Raw genomic sequence first — 23,808 nt, 5'->3', positions numbered from 1 at the left:
AGGGAATTTTCAGTTTGACCACTGATATGCAATGCTTCACAGCAGGTTTCTTTGGACTGGGTGTGAATCTTATTGCAAATTATTTACACATAATCAAGTACTTCACAACTTCTGTGAATTTTGATGATTTTTAAAGGAATTTACTTACATCAAGCAGTACAGGAGATGAGATAGAAAATGATGATGAGTGGATATTGGGATATATTATTTAATGGGTAAAACACAATAGGTTATTGCTGTTGGAAGCAAAGGTCCTCCCCTCTGCTTCCCCTCCCCTCCCTATTCTGTGGATATAGTTGAAAAGATAAAGCTAACCAAGAGTCAGAACTAGTAGAAACCAAGGTCAGGGCAAATGATGCTGAGTTAAAATAATTAATTTTCAGAAACTCTCAAGTGGTAATTACACAAGGTCTGTGACTGTGAATACAGGGAATTGGCTGGAGGGAAATAAAATGGGAACACTGATATTGTAGAGGGAATTCAGGAGATAAATGCTTGTGGAGAAAACTGAGTTTGCCTGTGAGATGCTGGAGAAAGCTCTCTGGTATCTGTATTCATAGAGATATCTTGGAGGGAAATGGAAGAGCTGTGATTCCAGTTTTAGAAATATTGTTTTGGAGCCTGAAAATCCGATGTGTTGGCTGTGGAGAGACTAAAATAATTTTAAGTGCTTTGTATTTTCATTGTTAAGATGATTAGGTACATGTGTCCAATTGGATTCAGAGAATTCCTCAACAAATCTACCAGAGAGGGAAGCAATACTTTGAATTCAACACATTTCAGACATAGACTGCAACTAACTGAATGTGCCAGAAGAGCAGAGTTCATCTGAAATGATGGCATTGTACATGTTCCATGGCAATGCAGGGTAATGATCTTCATACAAAAGGGTGAGGTATTTGTGACACTTTCAGTGAGTACAGTTGTCCAGAAACCAGGAAACTGTGCTCACCACAAATGCCCCAGGTTCCATCTGGGGACATCTTTCTGCTTAGTGGTGTGAGACCTCTGGTGGCCTTCTGTCCCATTTTGGTTGATTCCTTACATGCTCAGCCCTACTGAAACATAACAAGGAGGTGCCATCTACTTCTGAGCTGGCACCTTGGAAATCAGCTCCCAGCCACCCCTGCAGCCCACCTGAGCACAGGTTTGTAATTTTGACCTTATGTAAAGCTCATGAAAAGGTAAGGGCCTCACTAAAATCAGTTCCTTAATAGCTGTCAGAAACCTCAACTGCGGCAGTGAAGTATTCTGTCTTAAGAGAATGAAGCCAAAAGTGAGAGGCAGCAGAAAAAAGGGTTTCACATGCTGGGAGTGTAAGAGGAAATAAAATCACTCCTGGAGGCCTGGCAAAATTCGGTGTTCATTTAAAAACTTATTTAAAAATTAATCACTTTGACATGGAAGAGAGATGAAGAGCAATCAGGCTTTCTGGGGGAAAGGGAAGCTTACTCTGCAATCTGGTCAGATCTTTGAAGTAAAGAAAGAAAAAGGGATGAGGGAAACATGAGTTTTCAATTACAACTTGAATTCAGAAGTTTTGGCAAAGACAGATGAATGGGAATACGCAGGCGGTTATTTTAACACTGTACTTCAACCACACTTGCTGGTGACCAACACTGAGTTTAAATCTTTTGTTCATTCTTTTGATTACAGCTTCAAAATACCTATATTTTAACTGCATCTTATGGTGAATTGTCTTTGTAACTTTTTTTTAGCTAAAAGAAGAAACCTTAGTGTAATTTTCACCAGAAATTCAGTTCTGATCTCAAGGTAATCTGAAGTTTTGCCAAATTTGTGCTGTTTTTACCACTTAATTTTCCTGAATTTCACTCTTTATCTGTACCTGACTGGCACAGCCTAGTTCTTAAGAGGTGGTAATAACATTTAATAAGCACTTCCAATCAGCATTTTTTTAATGCAAAGACCCAAGAAGCAAATCAGAGGGCTAATATACCCTATAACACTGTTACACAATTGTGCAGAAGTATGGTTTCAATTTCCTGATCCAATGATTACATCAAACAAAGAAAAAATGTTTATATTGCCACTCAGATTGTTCAGGTGAAAGCCATTTATCAAACATAGCAGATAATCAAACATCAGGAATAGCAGCTTATAAATCTCCTACTAGCACTGCACCTGGGGGAAACAAATGTTTCCCTGGTTGGATGCCAGGTTACAGAACATTACAATCAGCATTGTAATACAAAGTAGGCACAGAGGGGAAATATGGCATAAGCCAATGACAAAGAAAGTTCATTTTTAGGACAGGTGTTGACTGGAGTTTGCAAAATGTGGAATCACAGAATCATAGAATGGTTTGCATTGGAAGTGACCTTAAAGATTATCTAGTTCCAACTCCCTTGCCATGGGCAGGGATGCCACTTGCTGGACGAGGTTGCCCAGAGTCCCATATTGACAACTTCTCTGGGCAATGTCATGTTTTGTATAGGTCAAGGTAGATATTAAGCACATTAAATATACAGCCATGACAAGCAAAAAGTACTTATCAGAAACAGGAGCATTTTCCCACTGAAAAGCTGAGCTTGTTTTGCTGGAAATAAAAAAATTTATGGTCTAGTGTTGTTTCCTGTCTCAAAGGAACCATTTTGTAAATACTGTATTAATAAGTAAAGTAATCCCAGCACCTTGTCTCTTGTATAGCAAATCGTGTAACTCCTAAATAAACTGATGAGGGAAGAAGAGGGTAATATAAGAACAGGTTGTTTGATCAACAGCATCAGAGCAACAACTAACTTTATTCTCTCCTTTCCTGATGAGTTTGTTTCAGAAATGACAACATTTCAGTTACTAAACTAACAGATGAAAAAACAAGGCCAGAATGTGCCATGACCCTCTCACTGAAGGCTGAGAAACACTCAAGCTCTCAGTTGAAATGAAGATCAATGGCAGAAAAAGCAAGTGTACTTCCCATGTAGCCTGAGCCCATTTTGCTCACCTGACAAGAAACCACTGTATTTGGTAGAATGCATCCATTAACTCCCATGGAACTTTATCCAGGTGAATAGTCACTAATGTGTACTCAAAGAATTGTGCTTCAAGAGATAGAAACTAATTTTATGAAGTATGCCCTCCAGTCAACCCTCTTAATGACAAATACATTCTTTTTGCCTAGTGTATTCTAGGAAATACTGCTGCTTCACTCACTTTATTTAGTGAATGCCTTGTGAAAGAGCATTCTCTCTGTCACATTTACAAGGCTGAATCTTGGTTACCAATTAGAACTGGTTAAAGGCCTTGAAATGTATGTGTGTTGTTAGCCAAACAAATAGATATAATCATCCCAGAGTAATTCTTTACATAGCTTACAATGATTGGTAAACTCAAAGGAAACAAAGAAATGGGACAACACCCAATTCCTGATTTGAAGTGCTACTTAATTCAGGAATTTTTTTGCTATATAGACATATTTTGTAGGAGAGATCATAATGAGGCTGAAAAGTTGTATATGAAGTTTCAGTTGTCTATTTTGGTATGAGATCCCACAGCACACTTTGAAAATGAAACAGAATGTTATCATATGCCTTGCTGAAACTTGGCTTAGATATTTTCTGACTGCTGCCTTAATGTTGCACTGGGAGGTTCCTGCTGTAAATGGCAAGGAATTCAACCTGTCTGTCCTCAGAAAATTATTGTACATTATTTTTGCATGGCGATTGTGATGGTTGATGGAAATTTTCTGAAATAATTTTCTTGTGTTAATGCTGTTAAAAAAATTGTACTATGCTGGATTTTGTGTTGAATTTTTCTGATGTGAAAGTCATAAAGATGTAGTGGTAGAATTATGGGGAATAACTTCCAACAGAAGGAGAGTAGGTCTGGATTAGATATTAGGAAGAAATTCTTACTTTTGGCGGTGGTTTGCCCAGAAAAGTTGTGGCTGCCCCATCCCTGGAAATGTTCAAGGCCAGCCTTGGTGGGGCCTTGAGTGACCTGGTTTAGTGGAAGGTGTCCCTGCCTATAATATGGGGGTAGACTTTGAGGTCTACTTCCAACCCAAACCATTTTATGATTCTGTGATTTTCTTTGGTAGTGGAAATTTCAAGGTTATTGGCAGTCCATCTTTTTACAGGCAGAGAGACTACATGTTGGACCATGTGGCTGGCTCTGATGTTGTATTGATACTGGTTTGGTGCTCCATAGTGTTGTGTTTTGCTTGGTGCCTTTATATGGCTAATGTGAGAGGAAGAGGACACTAGTAAATTGAATCAAGCAGCTCTCTGCAACAATTAAGGGATATTCAAATAATAGTACCAGCTCAGCTATTATTTCTCTTAGCCTGTTCCCTACACAGGAGGCTCTACCTGAAGGGGCTTCATACAAATGTCACAGGACAGTCTAGGTGCACCTTGTCTGGCTTCTGCTGAATACAGGAATGCTTCAAAGAACTGCACAATAGGAAAGGAGAGTGTTGGACACTCCTTGTTTTGGTTTCTAGTGTCTCATGTAAACTGCTGAGAACTAAACTATTTTCAGTAGCTCCTGCCTCTTCTCCTTCAATCTTCGTAAGGAGTGTCCTTGCAGAGCAAAGAAATGCTTCTTCTCTCTTACCAGCCAGAGGAACATTCCAAGGGTCTTCCCAGAGGCTCTCTCTTTTTATTATTTGCGAAGAATTTCTTGGAGATGCCAAATTGGTAAATATGAGGTGAGAGAGAAATAAGAACTGAGCAAGCAAAAGAGAAACATGCATTGTACTACAGCATTTCTTCCCAGGAGAAGTGCAGACTAGTTTAGAGTTAATCACAGGTTTGTTTCTGATTTTCAAATATTTCATTTTGTCCTATCATATGCTGAATGGCATAAATACATTAACAAGAAAATACTGATAGAACTTTCAGCACTTGATAAATAAAATACGATTAGACATGGACAGATAGCGATCTTCTTTCAACTAATTTGAACATATTTTTCATTTATTTGAAATAAATTTTGCCCTGGCTGACTTCACAGCATTGCTGTGCCCTGTTAAACAGGAGCTGCTTTTACCCCAGAGTCAGAGCTAGACGTGTATCACACAGTGTGACTCCAGAGGCAGCAGGGCAGAGGCAGCAGGGTCTAGCAGAGACCATGAGCCCTGGGGAGATAACCTGCTCCCTTATCAGAGCTCAGGTCACCTGGGAGCAGGCTGTAACCTGGTTGTGAGTGTGTGCTGGCTGAGCAGCAGTAAGGACACTGAGGGTGAGCTCAGCTGTGGTCTTTGTACCTTCTGAGCCTGCCCATAGCTGGAGCACTACAAAGAGCAGGGAAGGGCCAGGTCATGCCCGTACTCCTTTGCTGTGGTATTATAAGTATTTTTTTCTGCTTTGAAATGAAAACACTTTGATATCCCTTGAAAAGAAGTCTGTACTGAAGATATGTGGAAAAGCCTGCAGTGGCAGGAAAAGAGACATGATGTTATATTGTATTATTTGAGGAACAGAAAGGGTAACACACACACTACGCATGATGTCAGAGTATGGAAAGACTTCCTTTTGGTTTTTCATATTTTAGTATACTGCCAAGTGATTTAAGGATAAAAGGAACAGTATAAATATCTTCCTCTGACATCCCCAACATTGATGTACAGTCTGAAAAGTACAAATTAATTACAAACATATATAAATATGCTATACCGATATCTGAGGTATAACTGCATTCTGAATCTATTTTACACTACAGTTGAACAATTTTGAGGATGTCAACCTTCAGGAGGTAAAACTGTGCTATTTTACAATCAGCAGAATATGTTGTGTTTGTAGATAAGAGAGACAAAATAGCCCAGGCGTTAGAAGATCAGAGAATTCAGGTTGTTGGTGTATCACAGCCCTTCCCAGTAACTATGCCCAGCTCCTCAGAGTCATCTAGCCCTATGAAATGCAAGCAGGAACAAAAGAGTTGTTTCTTGTCCTGCGTTACAACAAGCAGAGGAGCCTGGGCTCTACACAGCTTTTGGAAACCAAGGTATTCCTTGGGCTGCTGTTTGTGTGTGAGGTGAGTTACAGCACACAGCCCAACAAAGCCACACAAGTATTTGTGCTATTTTAAAAGCTGAGAAAAGCAGTGACCTGGCCCCTTTTTTTTGGAGAAAGCAAAGCTAGTATCTGTTTGGGAATGTCCCAGACTCTTTAGCTACCTTGTTTAGGAGTGCAGCTCTTGATGGCCTCATTTGTAAATTGGTCTCCATGGATCTTCCCAAGAGTCATGAGGATGGATACTGGTGATATCATTCCACTGCCCTGAGGGGTCAAAGGTGGCAAGTCCTATAGTCCCTTTAAATGCCAAAACTGCATAAGGAAAAGTACAGTGTTATTTTAAGAGAAGGCCAGTACATGCTTTCACTTGAGTGTTCGAGTGCTGTGTTGCAAAAATCAGATTTCATGCTATCAAGCTTTTGTAATATGCTGAATTTAATAAAGTTCTGAATTTTACCAAATATTGATGTATTGCTGGGTCCTTGAAGGCAATGCAAACAGGACTGCAGTCTTAATACATTAAAGTACTTAAGAGACAGCATAGATTCAAATTTCCATGTGTACTCTGCTTTGCTGTGTGAGAGCACATAAAGGGTTGGACTGCAAACAGTGAAGTGGAAGAGAATGTGGTTTCATATGAAGAATTCACACCTTGGCTGGGGACTGCTTGCAACAACTTCGGTATGTGTGAACAGATCTTGCCAAAGAAAAACATTTTACTTTGGCAGATGAAGTCTGTGTGTTGGAAGAGGTCTTCTGACCAGCAAATCAATTTTTCCTGAAAAATGGCATTAAAACTTTAATTTGAACCAGGCAACCAACAGACAGAATGGACAGATTCACAACACCATTAGCATTGTTCTGTGTGGTTAGGATGGCAAATATTGTGGTTTTTGCTTGAACATAGACCTTCAATCTTCAGCCATCTCATTCAATTGTTGCATGTTTTCATATAAGCAATGACTTGGTGAAAAGCATGTTTTTCATTAAATGCTGTATATTTAAAAACATGTATGTTCTCACAGATTATCATGCAGAAAAAAATTGAAACGTTTTGGTCATAGCTTTTGACTTTCAAATTATCTTTCAGAATAACTACTAACTACTAACTACTAACTACTTTTAGTATATATTTTAGAAGTCTTTCAAACTGCAAAAGCTAGTAAAAGCTTTTAAATATTGCAGAAATTAAATGCCTAAATTTTGGTGCTTTTTTCCTGCAGAACTTCTTCAACAAGAAACTCATAGCTATTTTCTTCCCTTCATTTTCTGAGTGTAAAATAAAACCAGAAAGTTCAAACCAGATTGTGATCAGTTTATTGTTAAATCACAACTCTTCTTGTTACTCTGTTATTGATACAAATTCAAGCTATAAATTATGTAACGCCAATTATGAAGTAAGCAGCTTAATTCAAAGTTTTTAGATATGCAAGCATATGTACAATATATGCATGTATGTATATTTATGTATAACTAGTTTTCTTCTGCTCAACATTTTTGTTGGATCATGAGTGTTGCATTTACTCACTGAAGCATCTCTGGCACAGGGTTTGTAATGTGCTCTAGATTCCTGCCTCAGCCTACTTAGTGAAGCAGATACTTCTGCCAGTCTGATAGTATCTAATTACAGAGCCAAGGGGTGCATAATTCAGCAGAACTCTCTGAGATGTTGAAAGATGATATTGTGAGACAGAGAAGGGTATATCAGCCCTTGATTTAGGTCACACAAGCAATTCAGTACTGCATAAATAACATGCTGAGTGTTATACCTGAACATAGTAAAAACCTTTAAAAATGTCGTATATGATAAAGCATTTCAGCTTGTATTGAGTACAAAGTACTATAATTTTTTTTCATTTATGATTTTGTTTTTTTAAAGAATCAAATGTAAATTTCTGGGTGATGTTTCTATTGAAATTAATGATCTATGTATGTAGCTATTCTTTTCAACCGATGGGTTTAGAAGACATTTATTTTTTTTTCTAGAAAGAGGATTAAAAAAAATGGAATGACTACTTTGGTAGTGTTGCTCTCATGGTTTTCATTTGCAACCAAATAAAAATGAGGCTAACATCATGAGTACAGTATTCCTCTCACTGATGGACTTGTCTGTTTAGTTGTTTACAGACATGGTCATATACAAAGGTTTTCAAAAAGCAAATTTCACCACTGTTCTAGGAGCAATCACTTTATGCCCCAAGGGATACAGTGGTTCTTACACTACAAGCAGAAAAGCCTTGGCTTGGACCACTAATAGCTATTAGTCATGGTGCAAAAATATCCATGTTAAGGGTTTTGGTCCAAAGATAAAAAGCCACTCAAAGTCACCAAACAGACAAAAATGCTGTAAAATATATTAAATAAAATCTATAGTGTTTAGAGAGTGATTCATGGCAAATATGCTGAAGAATTAATTTGGTACTGTTATTCAATTTTTAGTTTAATAAATTTCCCCTCCCAAAGAGAAGAGCAATATCTGCTCAGCCTGGTGGGACTGGTCAGGGACAAGGTAACTGTGAGACCAACAGAAAAACATGGACACTTCTGCTGCTGCTTCAGTTGCAGCTGGACCCAAAGATCAGGGATCAGATATGGTGGGGAAAGTCTGAACCCAAAAATATTAATGAGATTAATGGTATTTATTTGGCTTTCAGAAGCACCATGGAAACACCTGACTATTGTACTGTTTTTTCAGAGCTACTGAGAAGTCTGTTGTTATTATTGTTGAGGCAACTGTTATAGGAAAAAGGTAAATTCTCAGGGACAAGTTTTAGGAGTATGATTCTGACATATTTCATATTTATGAAGCCCTAGTAATACAAACCATTTTTTTTAAAGAACACTCCAAAATTTTCAAACAACTTGAAGATTCACATATTCTGTAATGTATTTGTTGTACAGTTACGTTGACTACTAGGATTTCTTTTAAAAAATATTCAGGATTTCAGTGACCTTCTCTCTATTTTATCATTAACTTTGTTTTGTAAATTTGTTATAATTTACTTTGTTTGTTTTATTGCCTTTTTTTTTGGTCATATTTTTCATATTTTTATTTCTACATTTAGTGTCTACTACTCTTGCTCTCTCAGTGTCCTGACATTTTAGGTTTTGGTTTATCATCTGATTTTAGTTCTGTATTTTCAGCCCTTTTTCAGTCCCCAGAATCCCTTCATTTTGTTCCTCATCTGCTTGCTCTATTAGGCCTTCTCTTTTTAATCAGCAATTTCTTCCTTTCTTTTGTGGTGCCACTTGATAATGACCTCACAAATTTAGCCTCATGGATGACATCCCTCAAGATTTGCCCAGTTAAGGATTATATTGAGTCAGCCATGTCAGATGGATGCCAGAGGGATGGATGGCAGAGGGATAGATTTCCCCCAGCTGTACATCAGGACAGGGCTTGAACAAACTGGTCTAGTGGGAGGTGTGCCTGCTCCTGGCAGAGCTGTTGGAAGTAGGTGATCCTTAAGGTCCCTTACAACCCAAACCATGATTCTATGATTTGTATGATTCTATGATTTGCAAAAGCCCTGACTGACCTGGTAAAGAAGTCTGGGAAAAGACAGAGTCAGGAACAAAGTAACATTGTGGTTTTTCCATCTTCAATCATGAACAGGATTGAACTGTTGAATCAATTACTTTTTCTCTCTAGACAGAAGAAAAGGGCAGCTGTTTCCTAGGCTGGAAGTGTCAGCTCTGCTATGAAGTGATGCAGGTCGTGCTGCTGCTGTTGCTGGCTACTTGATTCTCCCAAGGAAACTGCAAGCTCTTCAGGCTGAGGCAGTAAAGGAGGATGTGCCCTTAGACTCTTGGGGAGATGGTAACATTGGGCTGCTAAACTAAGGGCTGTAAATGTAAATGATGTAGAAGACTACTACTAAAGCAACTTTATTTCCTCCTGAAAACTTAAGTCTCTTCCTTGGCAGCCTTTCCATACAGGCACTTTCTCTGAAGCACAACCCTGGCCCATGTGCACAGGGTTTTCCTAAATATGACACAGTAGTTGCCAACTTAGATCAAATGGTATCCATAAGTGTTGCTTATAATCAAAAGAGAAAAAAGCCTTACAACAGTATTAGAATAGTAAAGTAAAAAGGAGACCTTTATTTGGAAGCTTCCAGGTCTCCCAGTAATGATGGGCACACCTGGCTGGATTTCTACAAATTTTACAAGGTTGATTAATTAGGATATCTAATGGATATGCCCAATAGGAGATTCAGTTGTCCCAGTAACCCAGCCCTGGGTCAAACTCTTGGCATTGGTCCAAGGGCTTCTTTGCCCCATTTCTTGTTATGATGTCTCAGATTCTGCTTGGAAAGCAAAATGTGTTTCTTGTGGGTCATCTTCCTGACAATAAGACTAAACAGTATTTCTGGAATGTATTACAAGGTTACCTTATTGTTCTAATATCTAGGGGGAAAGGGTAGGAAAAGTACTGGAGCTACAGCTGTGCATTAGCTATTTGAAAAGCTACAAATATATGAAAAATATATAGAAAGTTTAGGGATCATAAGCTTCTTGCTTCAATGAGAATTTCACCAACAAGAAGTGCAAATAAGAGGTTAATATAAATTCCTCCAAATCTTTTGATATATTAATCCATCCAACTTCCACAGCTTTATTAAAGTTTTGTCATGCCCATTAACCAGAGAATAGCCTTCTGTTTAATTTCACCTAGAGTTTTATATGCATTTGTGAGTTACATGAGGTGATTTGAATTTCAAATTTGCAAAGCAATATTGTAAGAGTTCATTTTCGAAAGTGTCTTTCTTTTCATTTGTTTACATTGCCTGTTATTTATTATGGTTTTGCCACAGTTCCAACCTAGGAAGGAAAAGCACAGTGTTTACTGGTTTACTTCAAGAGTGTATTCTGGTAATTAAATATGACAGTTTCCAGCCTCTATATTGCTTAGAAAAATAAGAATTAATATAGATTATAACCCCCCTGTTGTTCATTACCAATGTGGTTTTCAGACAGGTGGCAAGAAGGATACCTTTCCATGGCAAAAGTCCTTGCAAGGACAAGTCGTGTACATTTGTAGCACAGAAAACAAGGGTTCTATGAAAATTTCCCTGAGGAATTGTTTAATCAATGTTCTTGATACTTCTTTGCAGGGCAAACAATGGTATTTCTTCACTGCCACATTAAGAAAAAAGAAAGGAATAAACATAAAAGTGACTCTTTGTACACCCCTTCCACTTGATATCTTTCCGGATCACTTTACAACTTTCCATTTTTCCATCTCTTCAGCTGCTTATTTATATGCTGTAGGGACACCACAGTCCTGATGCCTCACCAGATAATGACTGTCTGTACCCATGCTGCCAGCCTCTGGTGTCTAGGAACAAGCACAATTAGAGATTAGAGCTATGGAGGAACAAGAGCTTCCCTCCTGTTGAATAGTTTTGCACTTCAAAATGTATTGACACTCCAAAGAGGAAGAAAGGAGGAATATGTGAAAGTTTCTATTTAAGAACTTCTTTTGGTGGCTTAGGAAAACAACAAACTCCTCTTCCTTCAAGCAACCCATGTGTGGTTACTAAAATATTTTGCAGTATTTATGTAGAGTACTTGTCTTTTATGGAGAGAACGAGCTAATTCTCTCGCTTGGAATGTGTGAACGATATGGTGGAGGAGACTCATACTGCAGTAGCAGTGCAACAGATTTTCAACCTATAAACAGGCTGCAGAAAAGTATCCCATTTTTATAAAACTTGTTCTTAAAACTGGATTCCTGACATCCATTCTAAGAGAAAAAATATTGACCTATCACAGCATTGTTCCTTTCCTGAATGGGAGATGAAAGCCGTGGCTACATATGTTGGCAATTACACCTCCAGTGTTCTGTAAGAGATCTGTGAAATGCAAATATTTTTCGTGAGAACTCTTTACTATATGAAGAACCTTGTAAACACTTCTCTAAGCAGAAGATACTTTTTCAAGGATTTTTTTTGGTATTCAAGTAGTAAGTTAAATCATGTCTGTTTATATCGCACAATCTGCAATAACATCTGCCCAATTTAACAGCTATGTTTTTATAGTTAATTAATGAGATAGGTAAAAAATTATCTATTCACCCATCAAGGTTCATTTTCCATACAGTGCTACAGTGTAGTAGAGGTATCCTTGCTTTTTGTTTTCTAATTTGTGTTTTAACTCCTGGAATACTGATGAAATAATTAAATATAATTTGCTGAAGACAATGGATAATTAAGAAAGCTTGGAAATTAGCAATCTTTTAAAAAGCTGGGATTTTTGTTATATGTTTGAACATAATATCTTTATTTAGAAGAATGATTCTCAGGCTTCTTGAAAATCTATCGTGCTCTCTTGGGGAAATTAATCCCTGTAGTATTTACACTATCTACTTGTTGTCATCCTAGAAAGGAAAGAAACAGCATAAACTTTTACATATTGAAAAGTGGGGGTTGAATTGTAGTGTGAAAATTCTTTCCAGCTAGCTGCAGTAGGTTTTTGATTGGACATTGAACACACAAAAAATATATTTTTTACTGTTGTTTGGATGTTAATTTGCTGAGGAACTACATTAAAAATTAGGGATATATCTGTACCTTCTGCAGTCATAATCTAGTTCAGCATGGAGATCTAAAGTACTCTAAGTTAATCTTTGGTCATGGATGTACTAAGGCTTAGGTTAGGCTCTTGTCTTGAAGCAGATTGCCAATAACATCTAAGCTAGCAAGTTTAGTCTTAGTCTGGGTACTATCAAACTCTGTGCAAACACAAGTGACTGTGTTAACAGAATCAGACATCAGCAGAACAGGGTCAATTTATTCCCATTTGGAAGTCCATCAGGATCTAAAATATATCTGTTTCTTGAAAATATATGTTAACTTACCATCTCTAAGACTTTCCAAAAAAGTCAAGTTGCACCTTACTTTAAGAACTTAAATTGCCTTAAATTGCTGTTTTCAAGAACTTCCTTCTTCCTGTTCCATCTTCACATTTGAATAAAAGTTGAAAGTTGGATTGTGTTTTTAAGATGCTGTTTGTTTTTTTTAAATAATATTTTAAATAAAATTACTCAATACTTGGAAGATATTAACCCTTTGCTTAATGTAATGGGAACTATTTTTTTTCCAGGTCTCAACTGTCCCGGAGTTTGGCCGCATAGTAATTTATACTACCAGTCTTCGTGTGGTGAGAACCACTTTTGAAAGATGTGAACTGGTTAGAAAGATATTTCAAAATCACAGAGTTAAGTTTGAAGAAAAAAACATTGCTCTGAACAGTGATTATGGAAAAGAACTAGATGAAAGATGCAGAAGTGTCTGTGAGGTTCCCTCACTCCCTGTTGTCTTTATTGATGGCCACTATCTTGGGGTAAGTAAAGCATGAACCTATATTTTATTCTACAATTGGGAGGAGCAGATGAAAATCTTGATGAATGAGAAGGAGGATTTTTAGAAAATTGCCTACGATGCTGCAGTGATGGTAACAAGCTAAGACAGAAATTCTTTTGTAGTAGCACTGCACAGATCAGAGATCCTCACTGATAAGTTTGATCGAAGATGCAAAAGATAACCAGGGAGTAAAAGGCAATAACACATCTAAGATATCTGCTTCTTAAAAAAAAATATTTTATTTTGTAGTTGAAACCATGAAAATTTAGAGAAATTGATTTTTTTCCTTATGAGAACCTGTATGTGTGATTGACTCAGGAAGATGGATATACATAGCATAAACCTGTTATTATTAATATCTGTGTTGAATAAGAGACTAACACTTTGGAGTGTCAGACTTTAAATATACATTGAATTTTAGATGATGCAGTCTGTATCAGGATCTGTAATCAACTGAACATATTTTAGATACAAAATTGATTAATACTTTTTAAAAAGCCCAGCTGTAGAAGAGAGAGAAGAAGAGTCCAACACTGTCCTACTGTAAGACATTATCTCCAAATGGAAAGTCCCAATTTGTACACTAGTGTTCTAGGTCTAGAAGCCTCCTGACATTCAAAATCACCTTTTCATTGAACATGTATATTTGAAATATATTTCTCATAAACAGAAAAAAAAATCAAAATAAAAAGATTCTGGAAAGTGGCACAAAGAAAACAGTTTGAAAACTCAGAGAAAGTACTTGTCTTGAGTGGTAAAAAGCTAGCAATTAGCACCAACTGCGAGGCTCTGATTTGTGAAGGCAAACTATATTTAAGCACAGTGAGGTTACTGTGTTTGCATCACTTAAAGCTTTCATTTTCACAAAACATTTAAGTAACAAAATGCAGTGTAACCAACAATCAGAGATAATAAATATTGGGGCTGTATGAACACTTTCTCCTCTTTTTCACCATCCCTTCTAAGATTTCCATGTGTTCTGCATGAGTTAAGCTTCCCTGAGCATTATAACAAATGCATTTGCAGTCTAAGGCCTTGCCAGACCACTAGAGCAGCTGTAAAACCACCTGTGTGCAGAATATTAGCAGACACTGATTTTTACTTCATTGTAGAATATGCTTTTATCAAAACTCTGATTTGGAGAGTCAGTCATGAGTAAAAGTGCTATATTCAAGAGCAGTTTAAAATTCAACAGGATTCACATGAAGATTTGTTCATCTAATTATTATGTTAAAAGTGTAAGTACTGAGTTATGATTGTCTCCAAGAAAATCTCAGTCCGCATATGACCAATTTGTCAAAAGAATTCAGATAAGATACTGAAACTGATTAAATAAATTATTTTCTTAACTGGAGGAAATGCCTGGATACAGTGATTTTGGCATGATGGATGGCCCAATAAGTCACTACCAGTTGGGGGATTTTTTGTTTGTTTGTTTTCAAAGATTGTGAAAAACTTGTTTTCTAAAAGAGGAGTGACAGTGTAAAACCCAATAAAATTTCATTAAAACTCTCTAAGTACTGTATGAGGTTATTTAGAGAGGTGTAGAAAAGAAGACAAGCGAATTAAGAGCATAGCTTACTATGGAAGAGACAAGTCTACCTTCTGTAGGTAAAGAAAAATGAAATAATTTAGTGCTCTGATCTAGACACATTTATTGCAGCAGGGAAACTACACTTTCATTGTTTAGCACAAGAAAACTGAAAGCATTGGGCTGCTAAACACCAGGAAAACCCCCGGATATGGGGTATGTTTTCCTGCTTCTTTTCCTTTTTTTTTTTTTTTCCTTAACTTGATGTACACTGAAGTTAGCTGGAAAAAAACTTAAATGAGTTAGAGTTATTCCATGTAAGAGTGACATTATTTGTGGAAAAGCAGCTTTGCAGGCAGGGAACAACGCATGAGACAGCTCCTCTGCTCACAGAGAGCTCATGGCAGCGTGTGCCTCACCCCTCCTCCTGCACAAGGTCTGTGCCCCCATGCTCCCCAGTAATTCTCATCATGGGAGGCACTGCTGCTTGCTGCAGCACCGCTCTGGGGTGCTTTAGCCGAGAGGAGATGTGCTTTAGCACGGTGAGGAGGCCAAGCTCAGTGCTTTAGCTGAGAGGAGATGTGCTGTAGCACGGTGAGGAGGCCAAGCTCAGTGCTTTAGCTGAGAGGAGATGTGCTTTAGCACGGTGAGGAGGCCAAGCTCAGTGCTTTAGCTGAGAGGAGATGTGCTGTAGCACGGTGAGGAGGCCAAGCTCAGTGCTTTAGCTGAGAGGAGATGTGCTTTAGCACGGTGAGGAGGCCAAGCTCAGTGCTTTAGCCGAGAGGAGATGTGCTTTAGCACGGTGAGGAGGCCAAGCTCAGTGCTTTAGCTGAGAGGAGATGTGCTTTAGCACAATGAGGAGGCCAAGCTCAGTGCTTTAGCTGAGAGGAGATGTGCTTTAGCACGGTGAGGAGGCCAAGCTCATGCTTTAGCTGAGAGGAGATGTGCTTTAGCACGGTGAGGAGGCCAAGCTCAGTGCTTTAGCTGAGAGGAGATGTGCTTTAGCACGGTGAGGAGGCCAAGCTCAGTGCTTTAGCTGAGAGGAGATGTGCTTTAGCACGGTGAGGAGGCCAAGCTCAGTACGAGCAGGGCAGTAACTTGGGCAGTGCTCTGCGGCCGCTGTGCTGGGGAAGGAGAGCCCCGGCATGAGCCTGTCACTTGGACAGCCTGAAGGGACCTGTGTGCCCTCATTCTGCTGGGTAAATGTGGCAGCCCTGCTATTTTATGGCACTTATTTCACTGTCTTCATATGTCTTCACAAGAGAATCTGAAATTCATTCATTTAGAGAAATAAGGAGGTGTGTGTGTTGAGAAGGTCTGGAAATGAAGTATTCCCCTCCAGCTCTGTCAATTCGCCTTCAGAAGCCAGTGCATCCTGACCCCAAAGGCTCCATGTTGGCTGGAACCTGTGCCAGGCTTGTGTTTCATTCAAATGCAATCGAGAACTAATTACAGAATTTGGTCTCGTTGGTAACATGGATATTTCTATAATGCTTTTTATAACAATTAAGTTCTGATATGCAAATGAAACACAGAAATCCCAAAGCCTGGTGTGTCAGTAAATAAATCATGCATTATTTTCCTTTTTTTTCTCTCTTTTTTCTTTTTTTTCATTTTGAATATTTTTTGCCTGAGAAATCCCTCCCTGAAGGAGATTGCATGGAGCAGTACAAAGGAGAATCTATATTGAGCTATGCAGCTTTCAATGAGTCATAATGAGAAAAAACCCCAACCCTGAAATAAAATATGAACAGTTTTGAAAGGTGAAAGATTATTCTTAATGAGATAAAGGTAACAAAAGCACCAAAACCCAGCATATGTACATCTGATAGAGAATATTGTACCCAAGCTGATCAGAAGCACGGACAAAGTTGTTTGAGCATTGCAGGCTGTGGGGAGAAATATTCACAGTGCTGTGGAATTTATCATTGCCTGCACAGGGACAATGAAACAAATCCATGACTTGGGCAGAAGCAATAAAAAAAATCATATTTAGCCCCTGTTGAGGAAAGTACTGCATGCTGCAGTACAGCAGGGCTTTTAATCTTCTCCTTTTTTTCAGGATTGAACCATTGTATTTCTTGACACACACTGTCTAAATATCAGTCTGTCAGGAAATTGCTGTTTCTTTTTGCTGCATGCTCTTTACTGGCTGATCTAATCCCTTCTTTTCACCTGGAGTTGTCTCCATCTGAAATGGAATTATGCCATCTGGTGGGGTACCAATGCAGAATAAAAAATTGCTTCCAAAAAAGAGAAAGCCTCACAGAAAAAAAAATAATGGAGCACTCATTTACTCTTATAAACTCATATACTCTTGGTAAAGGGATGCAAATAAAACAGGCAAATAAGTAATTCTTTGTAAATCTATTAACTCACAGCATAATATTTTAAAAATACATGGGGTTTTTTTCACTTGAAATATATGATTGAATTCCAGCTATACAAGGGAATCTTGATTTTTTTTTCAGATATGTAAATTTATTACTGTTTTTCTGAAGAAAATATCATCTGTTTAGTTTTCCCAGCTAGAATGAATCCAAAACAGCATTAGATTTATAGTAAAATTATTTTATTTGACACATTGGCTATAATCCTTTCCAAAGAACAATGAGACTGTTTTTGGAACTGACTTTTAGAAAATATGTGTGTAAAATATTTTTTTGTGAAGCAGGAATTAACAGTTTCCTTTCATCTGATTTCCAGTGGCCATATATATTTAGTTGTTCTTTGGGTCTCTTTAAATGCATTATTCTGGTATTCACTTGATGGGAGGATATGAATGGCTCTGTGCCAGTAAAACTCTAATTTAATTATTGCATTCAGTCACCTAGCATTTTCCCACTTGTTCCCTCCATTTTGCAGTTTGACATGTCAGGAAATGCAGGGCTCCATTGCTTTTTACACATCAACCTTTCCCATTCTTTGCATACCAAATCTGGGCTTTCTGGTGCTGGTACTACATTGCAGTGTCAATTTTCTCAGTTTATGGGCAGATTTCCAGGCATCCCTGCTGCCAGGGGGCCCTGGCTGTGAGAGGTGTGGGCAGAAGGGAGCGTGAGCTGTGGCAAAGATGGGACACACACAGCCCAGCTCCCCCTTCACTGGAACATCCCAGTGAACAACGTGGGCCAGTGATGGTGAAGTGTGTGAGTGCATTTTTGCTGCCTTAACAAGAGGCCTTGCTTATGTGCTCAGCAAAATAGGAAATTGGGCATGCAATTTATCTGCACTGCAAATGTGTCCACAAGAGGGATGGTGCGGGGCCTTGCTAATTCTTCTCAGCATTTAAGGAATGATGTGGAAGAGAGGCTGCTTCCCAAAAGCTGCAGGTAGTCTAGTAAAGCCAAATGCAGAGCCATAAATCTGTGTTTGTTCCTTGATGAGGAATTACCTCGTGGAGATGGTAATGGTTTATATCCAAGATAGGTGGCAACAGACAGGTTTATTGACCAGACAGAGTTGGGGCAGTAGAAAACTTAGTGGACCTTGTCCTAGTTCTACAGTTAATGGAAATTTAAGATTTGAAATACGATGTTAATTTCTGGATGTCCTCAAGGAAAAATTGTGAAAATAATTATATTAATTAAAAGGATCTGGAAAATATGCTGAGTGATTTAGCCAAGTTTGTGGCATTTCCTTGCCAATGGAGTATCTGGCTACAACCTCTGGACTCCTCCAGCAAAATTCAGCAATGAGAGATTCAGCAAAGAGAGATTCAGCAAAATTAGTAGATACAGGATTCACAGGCTTCTGCTTTGAAATTTAAAAAAAATGGGTAAAAACCCTGAAAACTCCCTTCTCACTGAATATTATGCTCATTGCCCCTCATACTCCGTATGCTACTCTCTGGAGGGACAGACTCTTTAAGGCTTCGCATACCTTTCTGAATAATTGTGGACTGAGCACAACCTAGGAAGAAAAAGAAAGGCATCACTTTCTGGTCAGAAAGCACCTATTGGACTTAACAGCTGTGTTAATTACTCCATTAATTATGGATCTATATTAATTATGGATTCTGTGTGTTAAGACTCAAAGATCCAGAGGGAAGGTTAACCTCTACAGACTTTTACTTATATTTCACTTGGGGCAGCCATTAATCAGAGAAGTCAGAGTGGCACTTAAAAACATTGATAGCCATTCTGATGTTTGGGTTTTATTTTAAAAACCATAGCTTTCTACTTTGTAAGGCACACAGCTGACTGACTGAATGTCATCAGAAATATAAATCCTTTAAAATATAAATCTATAATGGGAAACCTGTCAAACTTCTAATTACTGTGTTGTAAAAGCCAATTAGCATTATACAACATCACAGAAAAATAGGGCAGAAGTCACAGCAATGCTTTTCCCTGTGGCAACAGAGAAGAGTACTTTTCCTAAAGGGAGCAAATTGAGGTTTGTCCAGCTCAAGGAATTTCGGGTGCTGCAATTCCATCATCAATAAAGTTGCAAATCCTTAATGACTCTACTTCAGAAGAGCAGCACAAGCTTTGTCTTAAGCTGCTGCAGTGTATTCAAACCCTAAGCTAATACTCCATGGGCTGCCTTGGCCATGTTGTGCCAATTGCTCCCATTGCCTGCTCCTCTGTGTGAAAGCAAAGATGAGAGAAAAAGCATGAAAGGGGCCAACAGACTGCTAAACCTGCTCTGCTGGGGACACACACAGCCTCATACACATGTTGGAGCTGGTGCACTCACTGCCCATGATCTGCAATGGATTTCAGTAGAAAAGTCAGCACAATCAGTCTGGCTCATGAGACCCCTCTCATCTTCTGTGACTAATTAACTACAGCTAATTACCTTGTCTGATACTTTTTTTTAAATATCTCTCTTGAAAGTATAACTAAGAGTACTGTCCACTGAAAAAGTGGCTTTCCACATCCACTAAAATATTAACATTTTCCTTTTTAACTAAAATCATCAAACACAGAGTCAAAAGTGCGCTGTTTTTTCACAAACCTAAGCAAAAAGACTTTCTATAGGTAAAATAACCTTAGTAGGGTGTCATAAAAAGAGCTTTGAAAGGTTTGGTTGCCTTTAGTTGGCTTTTGGGCTACACATTTGTAGCCTCAGTAGTCCCCAGCAAGGTACTGTGAATGGCTGGACACTTGGAGGTACTTTAGAGTCACACATATATTCCCTGTGCTCACGAGCAGCTTTTCCTGTACCTCCCAGAAACTGGGAGAGGTGCTGGTGAGGAGCTGGGGCTGACCATGGGCAGCTTAAACTAATGGCACATCTGAGATACGTGCCAGCATCCCACTGCACCTCAGCCCTGTGCCAGTGTCCCAACACAGCCTTTAGTTAAGGCTGGAAGCAAACTCAAAGACAAAATTTAACAATTTGGAAATGCAGGGACGAGCGAACTGGGGCAGCACAATGGCATGAACTCACCATGGGTGAAGATGTGGCCAATTGCCCGGACAGTAAGTAAGGCCTGTTCCTCAGTTTCCTCAACTTTTGTTGGTTTCTGGTTAAAAGTGTCTGCAAGTATTTCACAATATTTAATATTCAATGAAATTCATTCCTTAAGTGAAGTATAGATGTTCAAATGTAGTGCTCTAATTAGAAGAGAAAGGAACAAGAGTTTCATATCCTCCCTAACACTTGAATTTTGTCTGCAGATCTCTTAGCATTTACTTTCAGGAGGAAAAAATCCCCAGTACTTCAGTAGAGCTTTATCTCAGGACACAGAAAACCTAAGAGGCCTAATGCAGTCAGACTAAATTATTACATACTGTTGTGTCTGACTTTAATGTTGTTAGAGTTTTTTCATTAGTCTTTTTCTCCTTTTGTTATACATTAGGTACATTATCTCTTCATTCAATGCTCAACTGCCAGAATATTTGAAATACAATCTCCTCTTCTCATTTTGCTGCATTCTCTGATGTGTTGTATATTTATAAAATTGTAATTTTTTGACATAATAACTAGAAATATTTTTTATTCTGTCTGGAAACATACCCTGTAAAATAAGGGGAAGATAGTCAGAATTTGCAAGCTGTGTCACCTTTTACAGAAAAGGGAATATGATACTTCACATTGCTGATGAACTTTAGGCATTACTATCAGACCTGTGATTAGATTCTCCTCTCCTTCTAGCTTTACTAAGGTTGACCTAATTGCAATATAATTAATGTGAGTCAAATTTGTCCTCAGCCTGTTTAAAGTTGCAAGTCCAAATCTTCTAATCATCTCTGGTTTTTGCGTGGTAAAATGCCTGACATTTTTCATCTTCTTTTCCTAATAGGGTGCTGAGAAAATTTTACTAATGAATGAATCTGGGGAACTGCAGGATCTCTTAACCAAAATTGAGGTAATTGTATTTCTGCAAATAAATATAGGGAATATACATTTACTATTTGTAATCAAGTAGGTTTTCTTTTTTACTGTTTCCTTCTCTTCTACAATAAACTGATGAACCCAAATGCTTTTTTTGTTTTACTCTTTTTTACACCCTGTTCAGGGGTGGAGGCCCTAAAACGTTATTCTCAAGCTAAATATGTGTCCTAATCTTGGGTCATAAAAGTACATATATAGGACAAACAATGTCAGACTACAGAAAACTGATAACTTCTCACTTAATACAATCACTGCTTCACTGCCTTCTGGTGGTTTTTTTGGGTGTGTTTGGTTGGTTTGGGTTTTTTTCCCTCTCATTTAATTTTTTCCTCAAAAATGGGTTTACTACAATTGTAAGGGGCAGCCTGTTTTCTTCATTGCTGGAGATGCCAAAAGTGATTCCAAAAATTGCCATCTGTTCAAGGAGGAAATGGCCATTGCTCCAGAAAACGAGCTAAAGCAATTTTGCTTTGTTTTTGTAACCTTTGTTAGCTCTCTTAACTACATCCAAAGGTATCTGTATATTTCCAAGCCCAACAAGCAATAATGAATGTAAAGATTAAAAATATTATTCTCTTAAGATTTTGAGATTATTTGCAATAATGTTCAATAAAGTAAACAATCACCAAAAATTACAAAAGATGGGAGCACACCTGAGATAAAAAGAATGTTAATTTTACATTAAATATTTCCAATTGTTGTCCCTGGAAGGGAAGAGCTGATAGTAATAGGAGCTGTTTGCCTTGTGAAGAACAGCAAGTTTATGAGCTACAGAACAAAAAGAAAAAAATGCCTTGTTTGCATGTTCATCTGTTTTCAATAGGTGAATGCTGTTATTAATGGATTTGCAGAAATATTTTCATTTTTCTTGTTGGTGCTCCAGGTACTACATTTTTGTGGGTATTTTACTGTACTCTGGTAATAATTTGTCACTAATTTGTAGTGATACATAATTTCTCAGACTGACAGTAGCAGGAATTGTATGGATTTTTGTTCTATATTTGTGAACAAACCTGCAAAGTCCTTACTCAGCAGTGCAATGCTAAAGCAGGTGGTGGTAAGTACCCAAAGTGGCATACCTTTCCTTTCTCTGATTTGAACTTTAAGGAAATTGTTAAATAAACTAGCCAAATTTTCAGTAAGTGAAAGTTAAAAGTGTCTTTGAAATCTCTTCTTCTATGTACCGCTGTCTTTAATCCAATAAGAAAATAGAGTAAATTATTGGGAATTGGGACAATGGAGTGGCCTCAAGCCTTCCTTGAAGCAATTTTCTCCGGGTATAACTGTTGGACATTGATGATCTTTCTTCTTTACTCTTAAAGCTTCAGCATTCTACACCCATAAATTTGAGAAGACCACTTATTTCCTTGAGTACCACTTGTCAGAAGCTATGAATGGCTTTTTGATATCATCAGCTTTAACTGTAGTAGGTATAATATGTTCAGCATGAGCATGCAAATGCTGAAAGTCATAATATATATCTTAATGTACAGCACAGAAAACATAACATCAGCATAAACTGCCTGGAGTTTGGATTCAATCATCTCAATACTTCCTAGATTTAATCTAGACCTAAACAACATCCAAGTAATGCATTCAAGCTATCCTTTAGCTTGCTGTTTTGGCAAGTGTGAATGCAGGCTAGGGAGGTATTAAGTGACCAATGAACCTGCAGTGAGCCTCTCTGACATTGCATGTGGATCTGGCCAAAGGAAAAGGCAGACTTACTGCTCTTCCATGGTGGTGCCATGGGATGTGGGGGTGGGTCTTGCCCAAAATGGGAACCAGGATGTGTGTTTTCAGCTGGCCTGGAGTCCTCTTTGTCCTAGACCTTATGGTGGTTGATGAGGTAACCATGTTTGTCTTTCTTTCATTCTTTGAGCAGAGAGTGCAGCTTCCTCAGGAGTGCCTCTCTTGCGGGGGCTTTGGTTTCCTGCCGTGCTCAGCGTGCCATGGGAGCAAGATGTCCGTGCTCCGGAACTGCTTTACGGACTCCTTCAAAGCCCTCAAGTGCACTGCCTGCAACGAGAACGGGCTCCAGCGCTGCAGGAGCTGTGCAGGCTAAAAATGGCACCTCCACATGTAACAAATTTTATGGTACTGCACCAGTTTGTAATACAATTTTTTTTTTTTTAATTATTCCATTTATCCAAAACAGTCAATAAAAATCCATTTGTTGTATACTTCTGTTTTGAGCGTTTGAGCTTTTTAATCTTTGATTGTCGACCATATCGTGAACTCTAAAATACATCTTTCTAGTTTCCTTATAGAGAGACTTGTAATCTGGAAAACTGATCACATATACAAATTCTTTCTTCTTCTATATGGGATCATCAGCAGTCATATGTGGTTTTGAGTAATGCCCTCAAAATTACAGCAAAATGAAGCTCAAACTTCAGATCATTGAGCAGTGCTGTTTTCAAATTCAGTGAGAATAAAGATTTTGTAATGTGGACTTGCCCAAGACTGTTCCACACAGCACTTCCCTGAAAATTCATTAGGGCTGAATTCAGTCCTGAATTCTATGTGGCAACAGAAGAATAGAAACATTTCTTGAAAGTCCCATGAATCAACTTTCTCTTTTAGTACT

General features: G+C 38.2%; 1 protein-coding gene across 1 annotated transcript in view; it reads left to right on the top strand.

Annotated features, from left to right (window-relative positions):
• The window catches only part of GRXCR1 (glutaredoxin and cysteine rich domain containing 1), a 38,814-nt gene extending 15,531 nt beyond the window's left edge, over positions 1-23,283 (top strand). The window contains exons 2-5 of the mRNA XM_071432713.1: positions 1,753-1,773; positions 13,101-13,322; positions 21,127-21,192; positions 23,104-23,283. Of these exons, the coding sequence (XP_071288814.1) occupies positions 1,753-1,773; positions 13,101-13,322; positions 21,127-21,192; positions 23,104-23,283 (489 nt within the window). The remainder of the gene's footprint in view (positions 1-1,752; positions 1,774-13,100; positions 13,323-21,126; positions 21,193-23,103) is intronic.
• Positions 23,284-23,808: the final 525 nt, after the last annotated feature.

The sequence above is a fragment of the Agelaius tricolor genome, unplaced genomic scaffold (assembly GCF_023055355.1).
Source record: "Agelaius tricolor isolate 1412-34295 unplaced genomic scaffold, bAgeTri1.0.p SCAF_8, whole genome shotgun sequence".
NCBI lineage: Eukaryota > Metazoa > Chordata > Aves > Passeriformes > Icteridae > Agelaius > Agelaius tricolor.
This window is presented reverse-complemented; position numbering and strand designations above follow the sequence as displayed.